At 39.7% G+C, this 13,365-nt stretch overlaps 1 protein-coding gene across 5 annotated transcripts in view; it reads right to left on the bottom strand.

Moving 5' to 3' along the window:
* The window catches only part of LOC118427625, a 41,439-nt gene that overhangs the window by 4,508 nt on the left and 23,566 nt on the right, over nucleotides 1-13,365 (bottom strand). For 3 of the 5 annotated variants that reach the window (XM_035837498.1, XM_035837496.1, XM_035837500.1), the window contains 10 exons: nucleotides 7,767-9,359; nucleotides 5,437-5,718; nucleotides 4,779-4,829; nucleotides 4,388-4,544; nucleotides 3,717-3,889; nucleotides 2,397-2,579; nucleotides 1,820-2,005; nucleotides 1,251-1,430; nucleotides 558-662; nucleotides 17-144 (listed from right to left, as the gene is read on the bottom strand). In XM_035837498.1, the coding sequence (XP_035693391.1) occupies nucleotides 17-144; nucleotides 558-662; nucleotides 1,251-1,430; nucleotides 1,820-2,005; nucleotides 2,397-2,579; nucleotides 3,717-3,889; nucleotides 4,388-4,544; nucleotides 4,779-4,829; nucleotides 5,437-5,718; nucleotides 7,767-9,359 (3,038 nt within the window). Of the gene's footprint in view, nucleotides 1-16; nucleotides 145-557; nucleotides 663-1,250; nucleotides 1,431-1,819; nucleotides 2,006-2,396; nucleotides 2,580-3,716; nucleotides 3,890-4,387; nucleotides 4,545-4,778; nucleotides 4,830-5,436; nucleotides 5,719-7,766; nucleotides 9,360-12,465; nucleotides 12,619-13,365 lie in introns of those variants that run through there. The other 2 variants (XM_035837499.1, XM_035837497.1) reach the window with 2 other exon arrangements.

Here is a 13,365-nt window from a genome sequence, read left to right as displayed (position 1 = left end):
TGTGAAGCAGCCTTACCTGTGCTCAGGCTTGGTGTATTTGAGCAGCTCGGCCAGCTGTAAAGGGTATTTACAGATCTTCTGCACAGGGGTGAGGAGGAAGCCGTCCAAGGCCAGGTCAATCATGTTCTGAAGCAGTCTGCACGCCTGATGACGGGAAACAATTTGTTTATCACTCATTTAGTTGGGATAGAATTGAACATGTAGAGCAAGATCAACATACATTTTGCACGTGCATGGCTGTTCCGATATTGAATTGCAAATAGCAAATGTGTATGCTTACACTTAACTTGTCCACTCAAGACAAGACTTGATGAAATAGTCACTGTGACAGTAGACAGGAAATCACTATAGCCAGAATTCTTAACTAGAAAGATTATTTTTGCGAAAATGAAGAATGTTTTCCCAGTGAGCGTAACTTGTTATCAAGTTACTCGCCACAATACTATACCATCGGGCTTGTCTTCTACTATTACTTAGCCTAGCAAGGCTCAAACATGTATCATAATTCACTATTCAATGGGGATACAAACTTTAAGATGGCTTGCGAAGATGCTCACCTCAAAGAAATGCCTGTACTTCTTGCTCTTCATGATTTGGTTCAGCTCAGTGACAGCATTGGGATGGTTGTTACAGTACTCTGAGTAGATCTCAAATCCTTCTCTCTGAAATAAAGCAACAAGAGATGTGAGACATAGAGTAAGCAGGTGAACATCATTCCATTAGCAACCAACACAAATACAGCAAAAATAAAACAAGGGTGGTCTTCCATTTACAAAGCCTGAGTTCCAAGTCAATCCATTATTAAGTTACATGTCAGTGTCAATATAAGTTGAAAAGTTCTGACTTTCTCTTCAACAAAATTTTACTCCAATTTGACTCTGGTTGAGAATTCTTCAGCTAGACTCACTTAGTGTTCTGAAAGAGACCCTAATCATGATCTCTGACCAATGGCAATCTCTGTCTATCGATCTGTAGTCGGGACTAGGCAAGTACATACTCCAATCCATAAAGCCCTATCAAGCATTACTTTTTTCAAGTTCACATCATCAATTCCTGTGTCTTTGATTAAAGTGCCAATAAAATTTAGGTATCTGCAATGGCCTCTTGGTTTTAACAGGAGAATGGACAAAAAAATGTTCTGTTTGGCTCCATAGCAATGCCCAAAAAATTTTACTCGACAGTGGGTGAGCTTCTCTTCTGCCAAACTACTATCCCTATAATATACTAAGGATCACAAACAGTACACTCACATGCTGCAGGAAGCATTTGCCCACTTCGCTTAGATGGGGAAGGTCTCTTCTACTGCTGTGCTCCAGGGTTTTCAGGAAGCTAGTTTGGAAAGCGTAAATCTCCTCGATGTTACCAAACACTGTCTTTATGGTTTCACAGGAGAACATCTCTGGCCTCTTCCTGCACTGCTTTACATAACCCTGGGAAACAGAGGTAGAAATTTACTGTACAGTACAAAATAATTTCTTACTATTTTTTAGCATCACAATCTTTGTAGCATCTACATAACGGCTACTATGGTACACTCTCTAAAACATCTTTCATAATGATGGCATTAGCAGCCTTCTAATATAATCTAAAAGATTGAAGGAAAGAGTTGTCGATTGCTAACAGTCTGTCATACTACAGTAGCCTTTACAAGATTCCCTGGATTCAAATTAAAATCTTTCAAATGCTTTGTTTCAAAAGCCTACCTAGAAACGGAATATTATAAAGCAATTTTTTGGGAATGGATCAAGTCTAATTCTGTCCAAGTCTTTGGATGTCTATGGAGTAACTTTGAGTAAGACATGAACAAACGAATATTTACCTCAATGATGTCTCTCAAGTGGCCGATGTAGTCCCTCTCTGTGCTGAGGATCTCGTTGACCACATTGCTTCTCATCTGGTCCTTGTTCTGACAGAAGCTCACGCTGTATCTGCGCAGATTGACACTGGTTCCCTGCCTCATCTTTGCAACATAGTCCTCCACTGTGTCCTCCTGGTTAACTCTCAACTGGAAAAAACATTCAAGGACATACAGCATGAAAAACTGGAGAACATTCTGATTCATACAGGGCATCAAACGAAACAAAAGGATACAACCCAGATCTTGGCAAACAGTCAAAGAGCTTTGAGATTATTTGTTGATCATCATCAGTTTGCCAAATGAATTTGTTTTAAACCAAGACTTGCACATGAATCTCATTGGATCAGGCTCGAGACAAGTGAACATTTACACAACCAGTAATTTTTCAGCTTCTCACTTTTTGATGCCGATCAGCCATCTTTCTCAGAGAACTACTACTTTCTCAAGCAACCCGATGAACTTATTTTCAGAAGCAAAACAACATTATGTGGTATTATACTTTTCATAATGGGTCTATAAATGCATGATGGATAAATACCCTAACAAATGCCGCAGGAAACCATCCCTCTCTATCCTCGATACAGCCCCACCACCAGTCCTTGTGGTTCAGGTCCGTCACTTCTATCACCTCCCCGGCCCTGAAGCCCAGCTCATCGGGATCCATCGTCACATGATCCCACAGGGCTTCCGCATACGTCACCTCATCCTCCTCTTCAAACATCTGTGAAAGGAAGAACCAATGTTAAAAGAACCCAATACACCAGGGTTGGACAAGTTTTCTAAAGTTCACCTGTCCTATCGGGCAAGAACATAAAAGATTTACTTGCCCAAACGAGTAAGATTCTTCCGATCGGGCAAGTGGGGTAGGACATATGCTTGCCGATCAGCACTTTCACTTGCAAGTGGACTACTGGACTTGTTCAACCCTGCACACTCATTGAGAGGATTTGGGGCAAAATTGGTAAAATTGGTGACAATACAGGCTAAAACTTTCTCTATCTTTTAACGACCAATGGCCAAAGGTAATTTAATGATGTTTTAGTTAGAAATATGATGACTGCCAAGAAATATGATGATTCCAACCAGGCAATTCATCCAATCTTAGTTTACTTTCTAGGTTTACTAGGGTCTGTTGGGTTACCAGAATACAGCATTTTTTTCTTAGACATTACACAATGTCAAGAAGGGAAAAAAAATTATTATACATAATATATGCTAGGACGTTGACCTTAGTCTTATTCAACAGGTCTGGTCTTATCTAAGTAGAAAAACATCAAATAGTCGATTAAATTTGCCCCTCCATCAAAAGCATTAATTCTGTTCCAATTACAGCCACATTAAAAGCCATTGATGTTTTTTTATGTAAATCACGGATAAAAATGTAATAAAGATATACCTTGAAATGAAATTGTCATCATATGATGTATGAATCTAATTACATAGAGAGGATATAAAATTGACTAAATTGTATCTATGGCAACACAGTAGGAAATTAGAAAGGCCACATTAAAGAAAGCTTTGAAATTCATTTTCTAGAAAGCACTGCAGTACGAGACAGCAACAATGGAAATTTACAGCACATCAAATAAGCCCAAAGAGTGGCATCAACACCATGATACAGGATTTCTGAAGTCTTGCTGTACTGTTAATTTTTGTGGGACTTTGCTTCAAAATAAGATAAGAAACTTTAGGAGGTTTTCATGGTGATTTAAGTTTGCATTTACGCACGCAAAAATAAAACCACAGCAAATATGTCAAGATTTACAGTATATACATGTGTAATTTCAGTTACATATTAATGTTGTCTTTATCTAAGGTGCCACAAGAACATTTTTCGCGTTACGATTGTCTTACTCACCTCATCTATGTCCTGACCAGGAGGGATCCCAGTGAAACTCGACCGACGATTGACAGCTGGTGACGACGGCACGCTTGTCGCTTCGTTGTCGTCATCAGACTCCGAGTCAGACGACGGGCCACTCAGCTCGACTGCGACTGTTGTGGATCGCGGCGTGCCTGACCCCTTATCTGCTAATAAAGAACAAACAGTAAAACATGTTAGTCCAAAGAAGCTTCAATCTAAAGATATTTTGGGGAGTGGGTGCACTGGTGCAGCTAACCTTGAAAATCTGGGTACACAGAAAAATGGATTTGGTGCACAAGGAAACAGTACAATGTAAATAAAACAAGTAGAGAGAAAAAAATTTTGTCCAGACTTGCAGGCTGAATCTGGAAGTCACTGTTAGGCAAATATTATCAATTGTGATGAACCCAAATTCTATTATGGATTGCACCTTTTTACATTACAATGTAAATAACCCTAAATAAATATCTAGGTGCACTGGAGCAGCCACAGTCAAAAATTAGGTGCACAGCTCCAATTATGGGTATGCAAAAGTGTGGATGTCCTCGGTATTGCGAGCCTTGTACTAAATATCATTAAAGTAACATCTATTCCATTGATCCCTCAGAAAGAGCAGTTCTAGTGGTCTAAACGGTAACTTAGAATAGGAGGCTGTGAGTAGATACCTATGGAATGTATTCTTCTCCTCCCGGTCCTATCTAGACTGCAGGGTGTGCTACGAGAGCGCTTGAGTGCAGGAGTCCCCATCGGAGGGCTGTATGCACTGACAGTTCGCATGTAAGCTCTTGGAGTGGTAGACTCTTCTTTTACTCCAGACATTTTCTGCAAACAAATAAAAGTTGTGAAAACAAGTTCCTAGTACTACACAACACACAAAACAAATGTCTTGACATTATTAGATACATCTAACATTTTCAATTTCTTTCATTATATGGAAAAGATTTTAGCAATTACAATTAAGAATTTCTACATATTATTTATTATTAGTAAATACATAATTCACTGAGTAAATTTTACAAGGACCGTGAACAGAGAACATAAGACTTTGGTACTAACTTGTGTTATGCCTGGATGGTTAGGTGACCCAAGCATGTGGTGCACAGTATTCTGAAAGTAAAGAAGATAGATTGAAAATTAATAAACATCAATTACGAATAAAATTACCTTAAAAACATCAATATAAACTTCTCTAAGACTAATGATAATACATGTACATAATACATCTCTGTCATAGCTACAGGCTATATATAGTTGGGCAGTCCTGGCTCTGCATTATGAACAGCCAAACCAACATGTCAAGTAAATGAAAAACTGGAAAAAACAATAATGGGACAATTGAAAGAAATTACAGATGTTACCAATGTGCTAAGAATACATGTAATTCCAGCGACTAAACAATAACACCTACAGCATAAAATAAAGTTTGAACAACATTTTAAAGTTATTGATTACTTTTAAGTTTTAGTAGTCTAATTTGCGCCCATGTTTGCAGTGCACGCAAAAGTATAACATTGTTACAGTACAAAGGTTGTAGAATGAAACATAGACCAAAAATTTGTGTATCCCCTGGTTACAACCATTATACATGTTCAGGAAAATCTTATTTGAATCACAAGTTTTTATTTTGTACGAAATGAAGCCAAGTACTGTAAATCTTGATATGTTCACGATGGTTTTACTTTAAAATATGATCATAGACACATTTTGTACTTACCCTTCTGTTCAGTTTAGGACTGTCCACTGTAAATAAGTTCATAGCATCTCTTAAAGATGTTAGTTTATCCAAACTCTTTCCATCTGTACTGTCATCATCTGAGTGTTCGTTCTCCTCAATGCTTTCCTGGTGGGGTGTTCCGTGGATAGTCAATGGCCGGCGAGATTTTACGGGCGCTTTTTGAACCCAAGAGCCCAGATCGCTCTTTGGTCTGCGTCGCCGCTGTTTGGTCGCCCGTCTGTATCTGACGGTTTCTTCATTGGTTTGTACATTTGGAGCATCCTGGATTTAAAAAAGAGACGTGTATTGTTAGCACTACCATTGCAGCACAACAATGAAAACTTATCAGTTTTGAATGGGTGGCCTAAAATGTGATCTTAACCCTTAAACTGCCAGAGTTTCAGCACTATAAAATGCTATCAGTGCCAGGGTTGGCTGCTGACCTCCAAAAACCCCCCGGACAAGGCCAAAGTCCCTAACTTCCGGGGTTTGCAATACATCCCGGATATATCTGGGTGCAGCACACAAGACATGTATTATATGTGCCGGATATATCTGGGTTTGGCAGTTTAAGGGTTAAGATTGTTGACTATGACCTTGGAGGCACTGACTGAGTTCAAATCCCTGACAGCTCCCAATATTGTGCCCGTGCATGGGTGAGGCAATCAATACCAAATTCTTTACTCTACTCAGGTGTAAATGAGTACTGAGTACCTGATCAAGATTATCTTCAATTCATATCTCACTTCACTTCATACACCTCATGATCCTGTCAACCCCAATGCTATATATCCCTTAAATACAATTTGACATAAAATTGGCTATAGATAGTGTCCTCACAAAGTGCTGTCTCCATGCAGCTTTTTATTTTTCTGCCCCACTCATTGTTTGGGAGCCCAATGCATGTACAATCTGTCATTATTTTTTTATAAGCTCACGATCCTAAATCTAATGTTGAAAATACATTTTTCCCAATTTCGTGTTTTTTGGATGGACGGGATGGAATTTTTCATTCCAAATCCAAAATTTCTGTGAGGGTCTCAGAGGGAAATGTCCTTGAGACAGTCCTGTCTCACCTTATTTGATCAGGCAAATGGATGACCTAAATGATAAAGTTAAGAGAATTAATATTTACCTCTGCTGGGAAAAGTATGTTACACCATCAGCTTTGTCATTAGTTTATTCATGAACAGGGGATACAAAACAATTTTTTTCCGTATATGTGTGAGATTGGGCACAAACATCATGCTGATTTACCTGACAAATGCATACTAGAGGGCAGATTCTGAAGTGCTATCTAGTAAGGATGACAAATGAACTAACACATTATGCCAAATACATTTTGTAGAAGTTACTCAAGCAACTGGATACAGGGCTCGAAATACCACATGCATATGCAAGTTTGTGCATGTAAAATTGGTGTGGTGCAAGTAAGTTTGGACCAAACTTGCACCAGTGCAAGTTACTTTTATCCACTAATACCTGACTTTAGAAAAAGCTTACACACACCAAGAATATTGTCTGCCATTGAAAGGTAAAAGAAAACAACACTGAATAAAAAAATAGCCTAAATTTGTTATTTCTAAACTTGGTTAGACATCCAGGTAAACAAAATTTGAAGACAATTCCATCTCTATAATGCTAATAATTCCTATGGTGTTGTCTTACCTTGATTTGCATATGAGTAAATACATTTTGCATACAATTTAGTGACTTTGATATGATCAACTGGATTTTCCAGTTATATGTGTTTGTCTTGAGTTGTTCTAGCGATGGTTAAGAATAGTGATGGAAGTCACTCGAAGAGTCCAGAAGAAATCTATTGATCTTATCAAGTTATACAGACATTGAATTGTCTTAAATTAAGCCTAAATTCACATTTGTTGTACAATTTGAAATCCAAAATAAAATACGCTTTGGAAAACAAATATCCAAACATGTGGTCTTTATGTATCACCATATATTTGCAAATTTTCAGAAGAAGAATAAAGGGTTAACAGTTCACTATTTTGGGTTGTGCAAGTAAGTTTCTTTTGGTGCAAGTTACCTTTGGCTTAACTTGCACTGGTGCAAGTTGACTGAAAAGTGTACAAAATGTATTTCGAGCCCTGGGATATGATCTTGGAAATGGTCAGACGTTTCAGGCAGCATGCACTACCTTTCGTCAGGTATCACTGATGAAGGGGTCATTGATGAAAGGTAGACTAGGTGTATTCTGCCTGAAACATCTGTCAGTGAGTAACTGCTATTTGGCTTACCTGGATGTCTAACCTTCATCAACGAACTAACACATTATGTCACAGTGCTGATCACAGTTTTTTACAACTCACCTTTTGCAAGGACTTGTCTTCCGATGACGGAACAGCCAAATTGAGCTGTGATTGGCTATCCCCCAGCCCGCTATCCTCGCTTCCCGCCGCTGAAATCCTCATCAGCACGTGGTTCTGCTTTGCAGACAAAGCTGTTTTTCTACTCCTGTTTTTCGCAAGCTGTGGAGATCCAGTAGACTGGGGCTCTGCTGACAGCCTTGCTTGTGGCGCTAGAACGTCTGTATTTTCTGTAATGGTAGCAAACTTCGGACTTATGGGTCTCATCACGACCGAGTCCTCTTGTGGAATGTCAAGTAGTGATGACTTTGGACTTAAACTTGAACCAGACAAAGTTGATGGCCTGATGTGCGGCTTAGGGGTCACAGGTCGTGCGGGAGGGGGGCTATTCACAGAAAGATGGCTGTAAGAAGAACTCGGGGAAGAAGAGCTCGGGGAATTCGAAGACGAAGCTGGTTTCTTGTAAGGTTTTGGGGTGACTGGCCGCTCAGGTTGCACAGGGGCAGTGAGAAAGTTTGTTCTTGGGTGCTCGTCCAAGGAATCGGTGCTTGACCGAGATCTTTCAGGTTGATTCTCGGGATGGGGGGACACTGGAAGACTCCTCAGAGAATGCCTTCCTACCCTACGACTTGGCATCGGCGAGGATGGTAGACTCTGACTCTGAGACTCCACCTCCAACTTCTGAATCTTACCAGGCGCAACAGTAAGCATGGAGTCTGGTGGCAAGCTATTTGGTTTCTCATTTTGGGTCTCAAGAAAGTGTGCTATGTCGTGGATGACTTCCCGGTCCTTGTCAATGTCAAGACTTCGCAATTTCTCCTTGTCTGTCATCTCAATCCGACCTTCATCATTCAAAGCTTCATTCATGCTATCCGTACGTGAACGTGACCAGCGTCGAAAAGGGCCGCCACTACTCTCCGGAACTGAGATGCTGTCAGACTTCTGCAAGACCCTGGGAACCACACGCGTCCAGTCATCATCTGCGTCCTCTACTTCTGCCATGTTGGAAGGTAGGTCAGGCTTATCATGCATGTCCCCACAAGGGACAATATTTATTGTGGGAGACACAGGCAAACTTTGGCTCCTGGTGAAAGGATTCCGTTGTCTTTTTTCGGGAGAAGTCACAACTACAGAGGGCGCGTTTCCTTCAAGAAAGACACTCTCGTGTTCGTGTTCTACAGATTCTCTCGCAACTTTTTGGTCTTCGCCAGCTGCTACAACCTCTTGCGTAGGAGACAGGTGAATTTCGATGACATATTTCTGCTGTTTGCCGTCCACAACAAACGCAGGCTCCGAAGCAGATTTGGTCAACGTCGTCGGTCTGGTGTTCACACAGTTCGGTACATCTGAAGTAGACACCCTTTTCCTTGTGTTATTCTGTCGGTTGCTGCTTTCGGGTTCTTGTTGTGACGATGATGTCAACGGAAGTGGTAAAAGCATTGATGTCTCATGGTGACTGACCCTCAGCTGCCCCTCGCTTGTTAACGCCCCTCTGCCTGATCGTTTGTCTTCGGAGCCGGCTCTGTTTGCGGTGTGCGGCGCCCCATTCTTTCCCTCCTCTCCCGTAGACGGCCGACCATTCAAGCCTGTGGGAGCCTACAGGGGTGGGAAAACAGCAAACAGTGTTTAAGCACGTATTGGTACAGGTGTGACAGATCGGCAATGGAGGACCCTGGCAGGTGTTGACGTAGCTTTGGATAATCATTAACAAACAAACAAGTGCTGTTGACAATAGTGACGCTACCTGTGATGACTAGTCATTGTCTAGGAAACCTAGTGAGAGTGCCAAGGGGTAATAGAAACTCATTGATCTGGACCGGTATACTTAAATGAATTAAAGCAAATGGAGAAAGTAACAGGACTTCCTACTTCACCTTATCAAGAATGAGAGCAATATATCAGCATGACTCAGCAAACATAAAACTGCTAACTGTTTCCTGTGAGTTTGAAGCAAGCTTAAAAGTAGCCCTTTACTGAGAAATCGCAAAGTCCACAATCAAGGGCTCAAAATATGCAGTACCTGATGCCAAATGTATTAGTTTTGGGTTACATGCAAGGTAATGTAGTTCACCAGTAAATAGTATAATCTTGATATCTAAGTACAAATATTGGAACCTTTCTGATTTACTTTTCTAAAGCTAGGCCATAGAATTTTCAGATTCATGCTATGCGCAGGAGCAGTAAGGTTTTGGTGACATTCTATTTGACTTCAAGTAATTTGTGCTCCCAAAATTTTTTGTGCAACTTAACATTTATGTTAGGTACACCGGTGTACCTATTCCCAAATATGAAGTTTTAAAGCCTTGTTGTTGCATTGTCCAAATAAACTTTATAAAGGAAGTCCTGTGTTTGAGGAGAACCACATCTTGAGCATGTTAGAACCCACACTTATTGCAAAAAGTAGGGGTTCTTCCTATTGTGAGTGGATCAAACCATCTAATATTCAGGAAGAATTGTTACAGAAGATTTTTCAACCATTTGACTTTGAAAACACAGTCTGTAACAAAAATCTTGATGGAGTCACAAGACACAGTCCTACATTAATGATTGAAAAACATCTGCAGTGCCAGCAATGGACTTTCACCTTGTTTTACATGTATGTGTCACATGTTAGGCCATATTGATTCAATTGCATGTATGACAACCTCTGAGATGCCATTGTGAAAATTAAAAAAGAATTGCTTTCAATGTAAAATCTAAGTGGTCAGGGAGGTTGAAAAAATGACTTAACACGCAGTATATATGAACAATTATAGATTCTTAATTTTTGTTCTTTCATATTATCATCTTCTTCTTTGACTTTGGAATTGACTTTGGCCTTCTACGACTACTTAGATCTGTTTTCCGATAATATTTTTGCAATTAACAGCAAATATTTGCTCAGACATTATGCAGCTGCTTTGTTGTAGTATGGAAACGGATGGAAATTGATGTGTGCGCAGATGTCAACCAAATAATTGCATCTACATGGCCTAAGGCTCTCCAGACAAAATGAAATGTTGAAACTCAGGAGTCTGTTTTCTTGACTCTAGACTACACGGCCCAGTAGTGCCAACTTGTGCCAGTAAAGCGGGTGTAATGATTAACTTTATGGTAGAATTAAGTAGGTTTGGCCACACACAGTTAGCCAGAAGGCCACAGGAAACCATGGGGACCATGTAATACTTAACCTGCCTCAGATAAGCCAAGCTTTGAGGTTCCCACCCACAAACAACATGCCGAGAATAGTACAAGTTACAACTAAAGCACATAAGCCAAACTGAGTGGCTACTGGAAAGGATTACAATAATATTAAACTTTACACTGCACACAAAATGTAGATTTTAATGGACAGGTTTATGTTCAAAGACATACAAAATCATTTATACATTGTATTTAATTTCTATAACTGTTACAGTGACTGTGAAGGGCTGTATCCATCTTTAAATTCTCAAGAGTCACTGATGTAAGAATATTCTATTAACATCCATTTTATGTCATGAAGTTCAGATTTTGGGGATTAATTTTTTTAGAATGATTCATCTTCTGTTCGGGACAGAGGGACGGGTCCTGGAGACAGACCTGATATAAATGATAAAGATCAGGCATAACTGCAATCATGGCTGGATGATAACGAAAATGAAATTTACGACAGGAAGCTTAAGAAGAAAATTGACCAGGAATTATGAGTCATGAACAGGAAGTTTGTTATAATCATATACAGGAAATCCTCACCAGGTTATTAACTTCCCATGCAATCAGAAATACTCAGGATATAACTAAAAGTATAACTGTAACTAATTACTTTCTTAAGTAATACAATACAATTTCTCCAACTTAAAATGTCAAGAATATTCTGTACTAAACTATATATGTGCAACCTTTGTGAATAATAAGGCACACAGCTCCAGTATTGGGTGCATAAAAGTGCACATATGCACCCTGAATGTATAGTAAGCCCTGCATACGGTATGCTAGCTTGACCACGTAGAACAAGTAGCTATCTGCAAGCAAGCGGATTTGATGGTGACAGGGCATGAAGCTTACGTTAGTCTATGGAAAGGGTGTTTGGTATCGTTCAAGTGGTGACACACTGGTCATCGATCCTGCTGTCTGCATTTCGACCTAACGGTCAAGATGTAGTGACTCATGTTGGCCTATGTTATTCTTAGGACAGGAATCCTACGTGCAAGCAATGCCCCTATGAGTCCATTGTACAAGACAATCAATCAATCGTTCACTTGTATCATTAGTTGATGCGTGGCAGTTCTCAGAGAATTTCTCTGGTACATCAAAATCTTTAGATACATGTGGGTATAGCACCTGTTTTTCTTCTCACAACTACATTATAAATGGATGCAACTTATAACTAAGAGCTAAGGAACAGGATGAAAATGTCCAAACTGATACACCATTTACAAACAAGTTTGTAGACCTGAGCAAGCTCAGTTGCAAAGAACAGAAAGCAGCTCAATGGTTCCAATACACCAAGGTCCAAGGAAATCATTATAGGCTGAGTACTATACAATGTAGTGAAATACAAAATGTACCTTATTTGGTACATGTATCTACTTTAAAAACAATACCTACAGTTGGATATCAAGACCTAAGGCAAGTTGTCCTAATTATCTCAACCAGCTACTTTCTGTCTCTAAACCTTACAAGTGTGTGCTAATGCAAAGGTGGTTCTACCACCTGTAAATCACTATGTATTTTTACTTACTTGTACAATCCTGCTGAATTCTCTGACTATGCTGTCAAGTACCCAGCAAACTACCAGCACACTCAACACGCACAGCAACAGGCAAACCCACAAGAAGCGCTGCAGCAGCTTCAACATGGCAAACCTTCGAGGTAACCTATTAATCAGCTAATCGTTAGGACAAATCTTATGTGCATACAGTCTCTGGGAGCTCCTGCTGACCATATTGTTACAACACTTCATTTATGACAGTCCTTTAAAGGTCACAGGTCAAACTTCAACACTGTGTTTCTAAGACAACACTACTTATACTGGACATAATATAAATAAAGACAATGTTTCAAGTCTCTCTTTTTGTTTATATAGGTTAAAACTGTAAATATCATTTCTTAAGGCCAATCCAACGTTATGCCTTGTTTCTCGCATTTGCATGCTGCATTGCTGTTACAACTTGAATATGTAAAAACATCATAAAAAGTATGAAGCACTTGTCTAATCACTGGGAAACAACCTGTATATAGTCCACCATTGTTGATTTGTACGGCTTACCTCTGTACCCTTCATCGTGACATTGGCAAACAGCAGTAAGATTAAGCGAAAAGCGATAAGGTTCCATATTCCAGCATTCTTAAATCAAAGTGTCAGACTTAATTGCTGTTACGGCAAGGCCAGGTCGGAATGTCACTGGATGTTTTTCAACGTCTACTGATCTTTCTGATAACACAAATCATTTGATTCTTTCATTTAATGAAACTGTGCTGGCAAAACCCTCCAGAGAGCAAAAACGCTTTTATTGCTGAGCACAGTTCTCTTCAACCTATAATAACAATGGACATATGTAGGCATGGCTGTTCTTGATGGTTAATACAGTAAACAACCCACTTTACACTGTGACAATGATACCGTAAACTTAAATGTAAC

The sequence above is a fragment of the Branchiostoma floridae genome, chromosome 12 (genome assembly GCF_000003815.2).
Source record: "Branchiostoma floridae strain S238N-H82 chromosome 12, Bfl_VNyyK, whole genome shotgun sequence".
NCBI lineage: Eukaryota > Metazoa > Chordata > Leptocardii > Amphioxiformes > Branchiostomatidae > Branchiostoma > Branchiostoma floridae.
The sequence above is the reverse complement of the archived record's forward strand: the minus strand, read 5'-3'. Positions and strand labels throughout refer to the sequence as shown.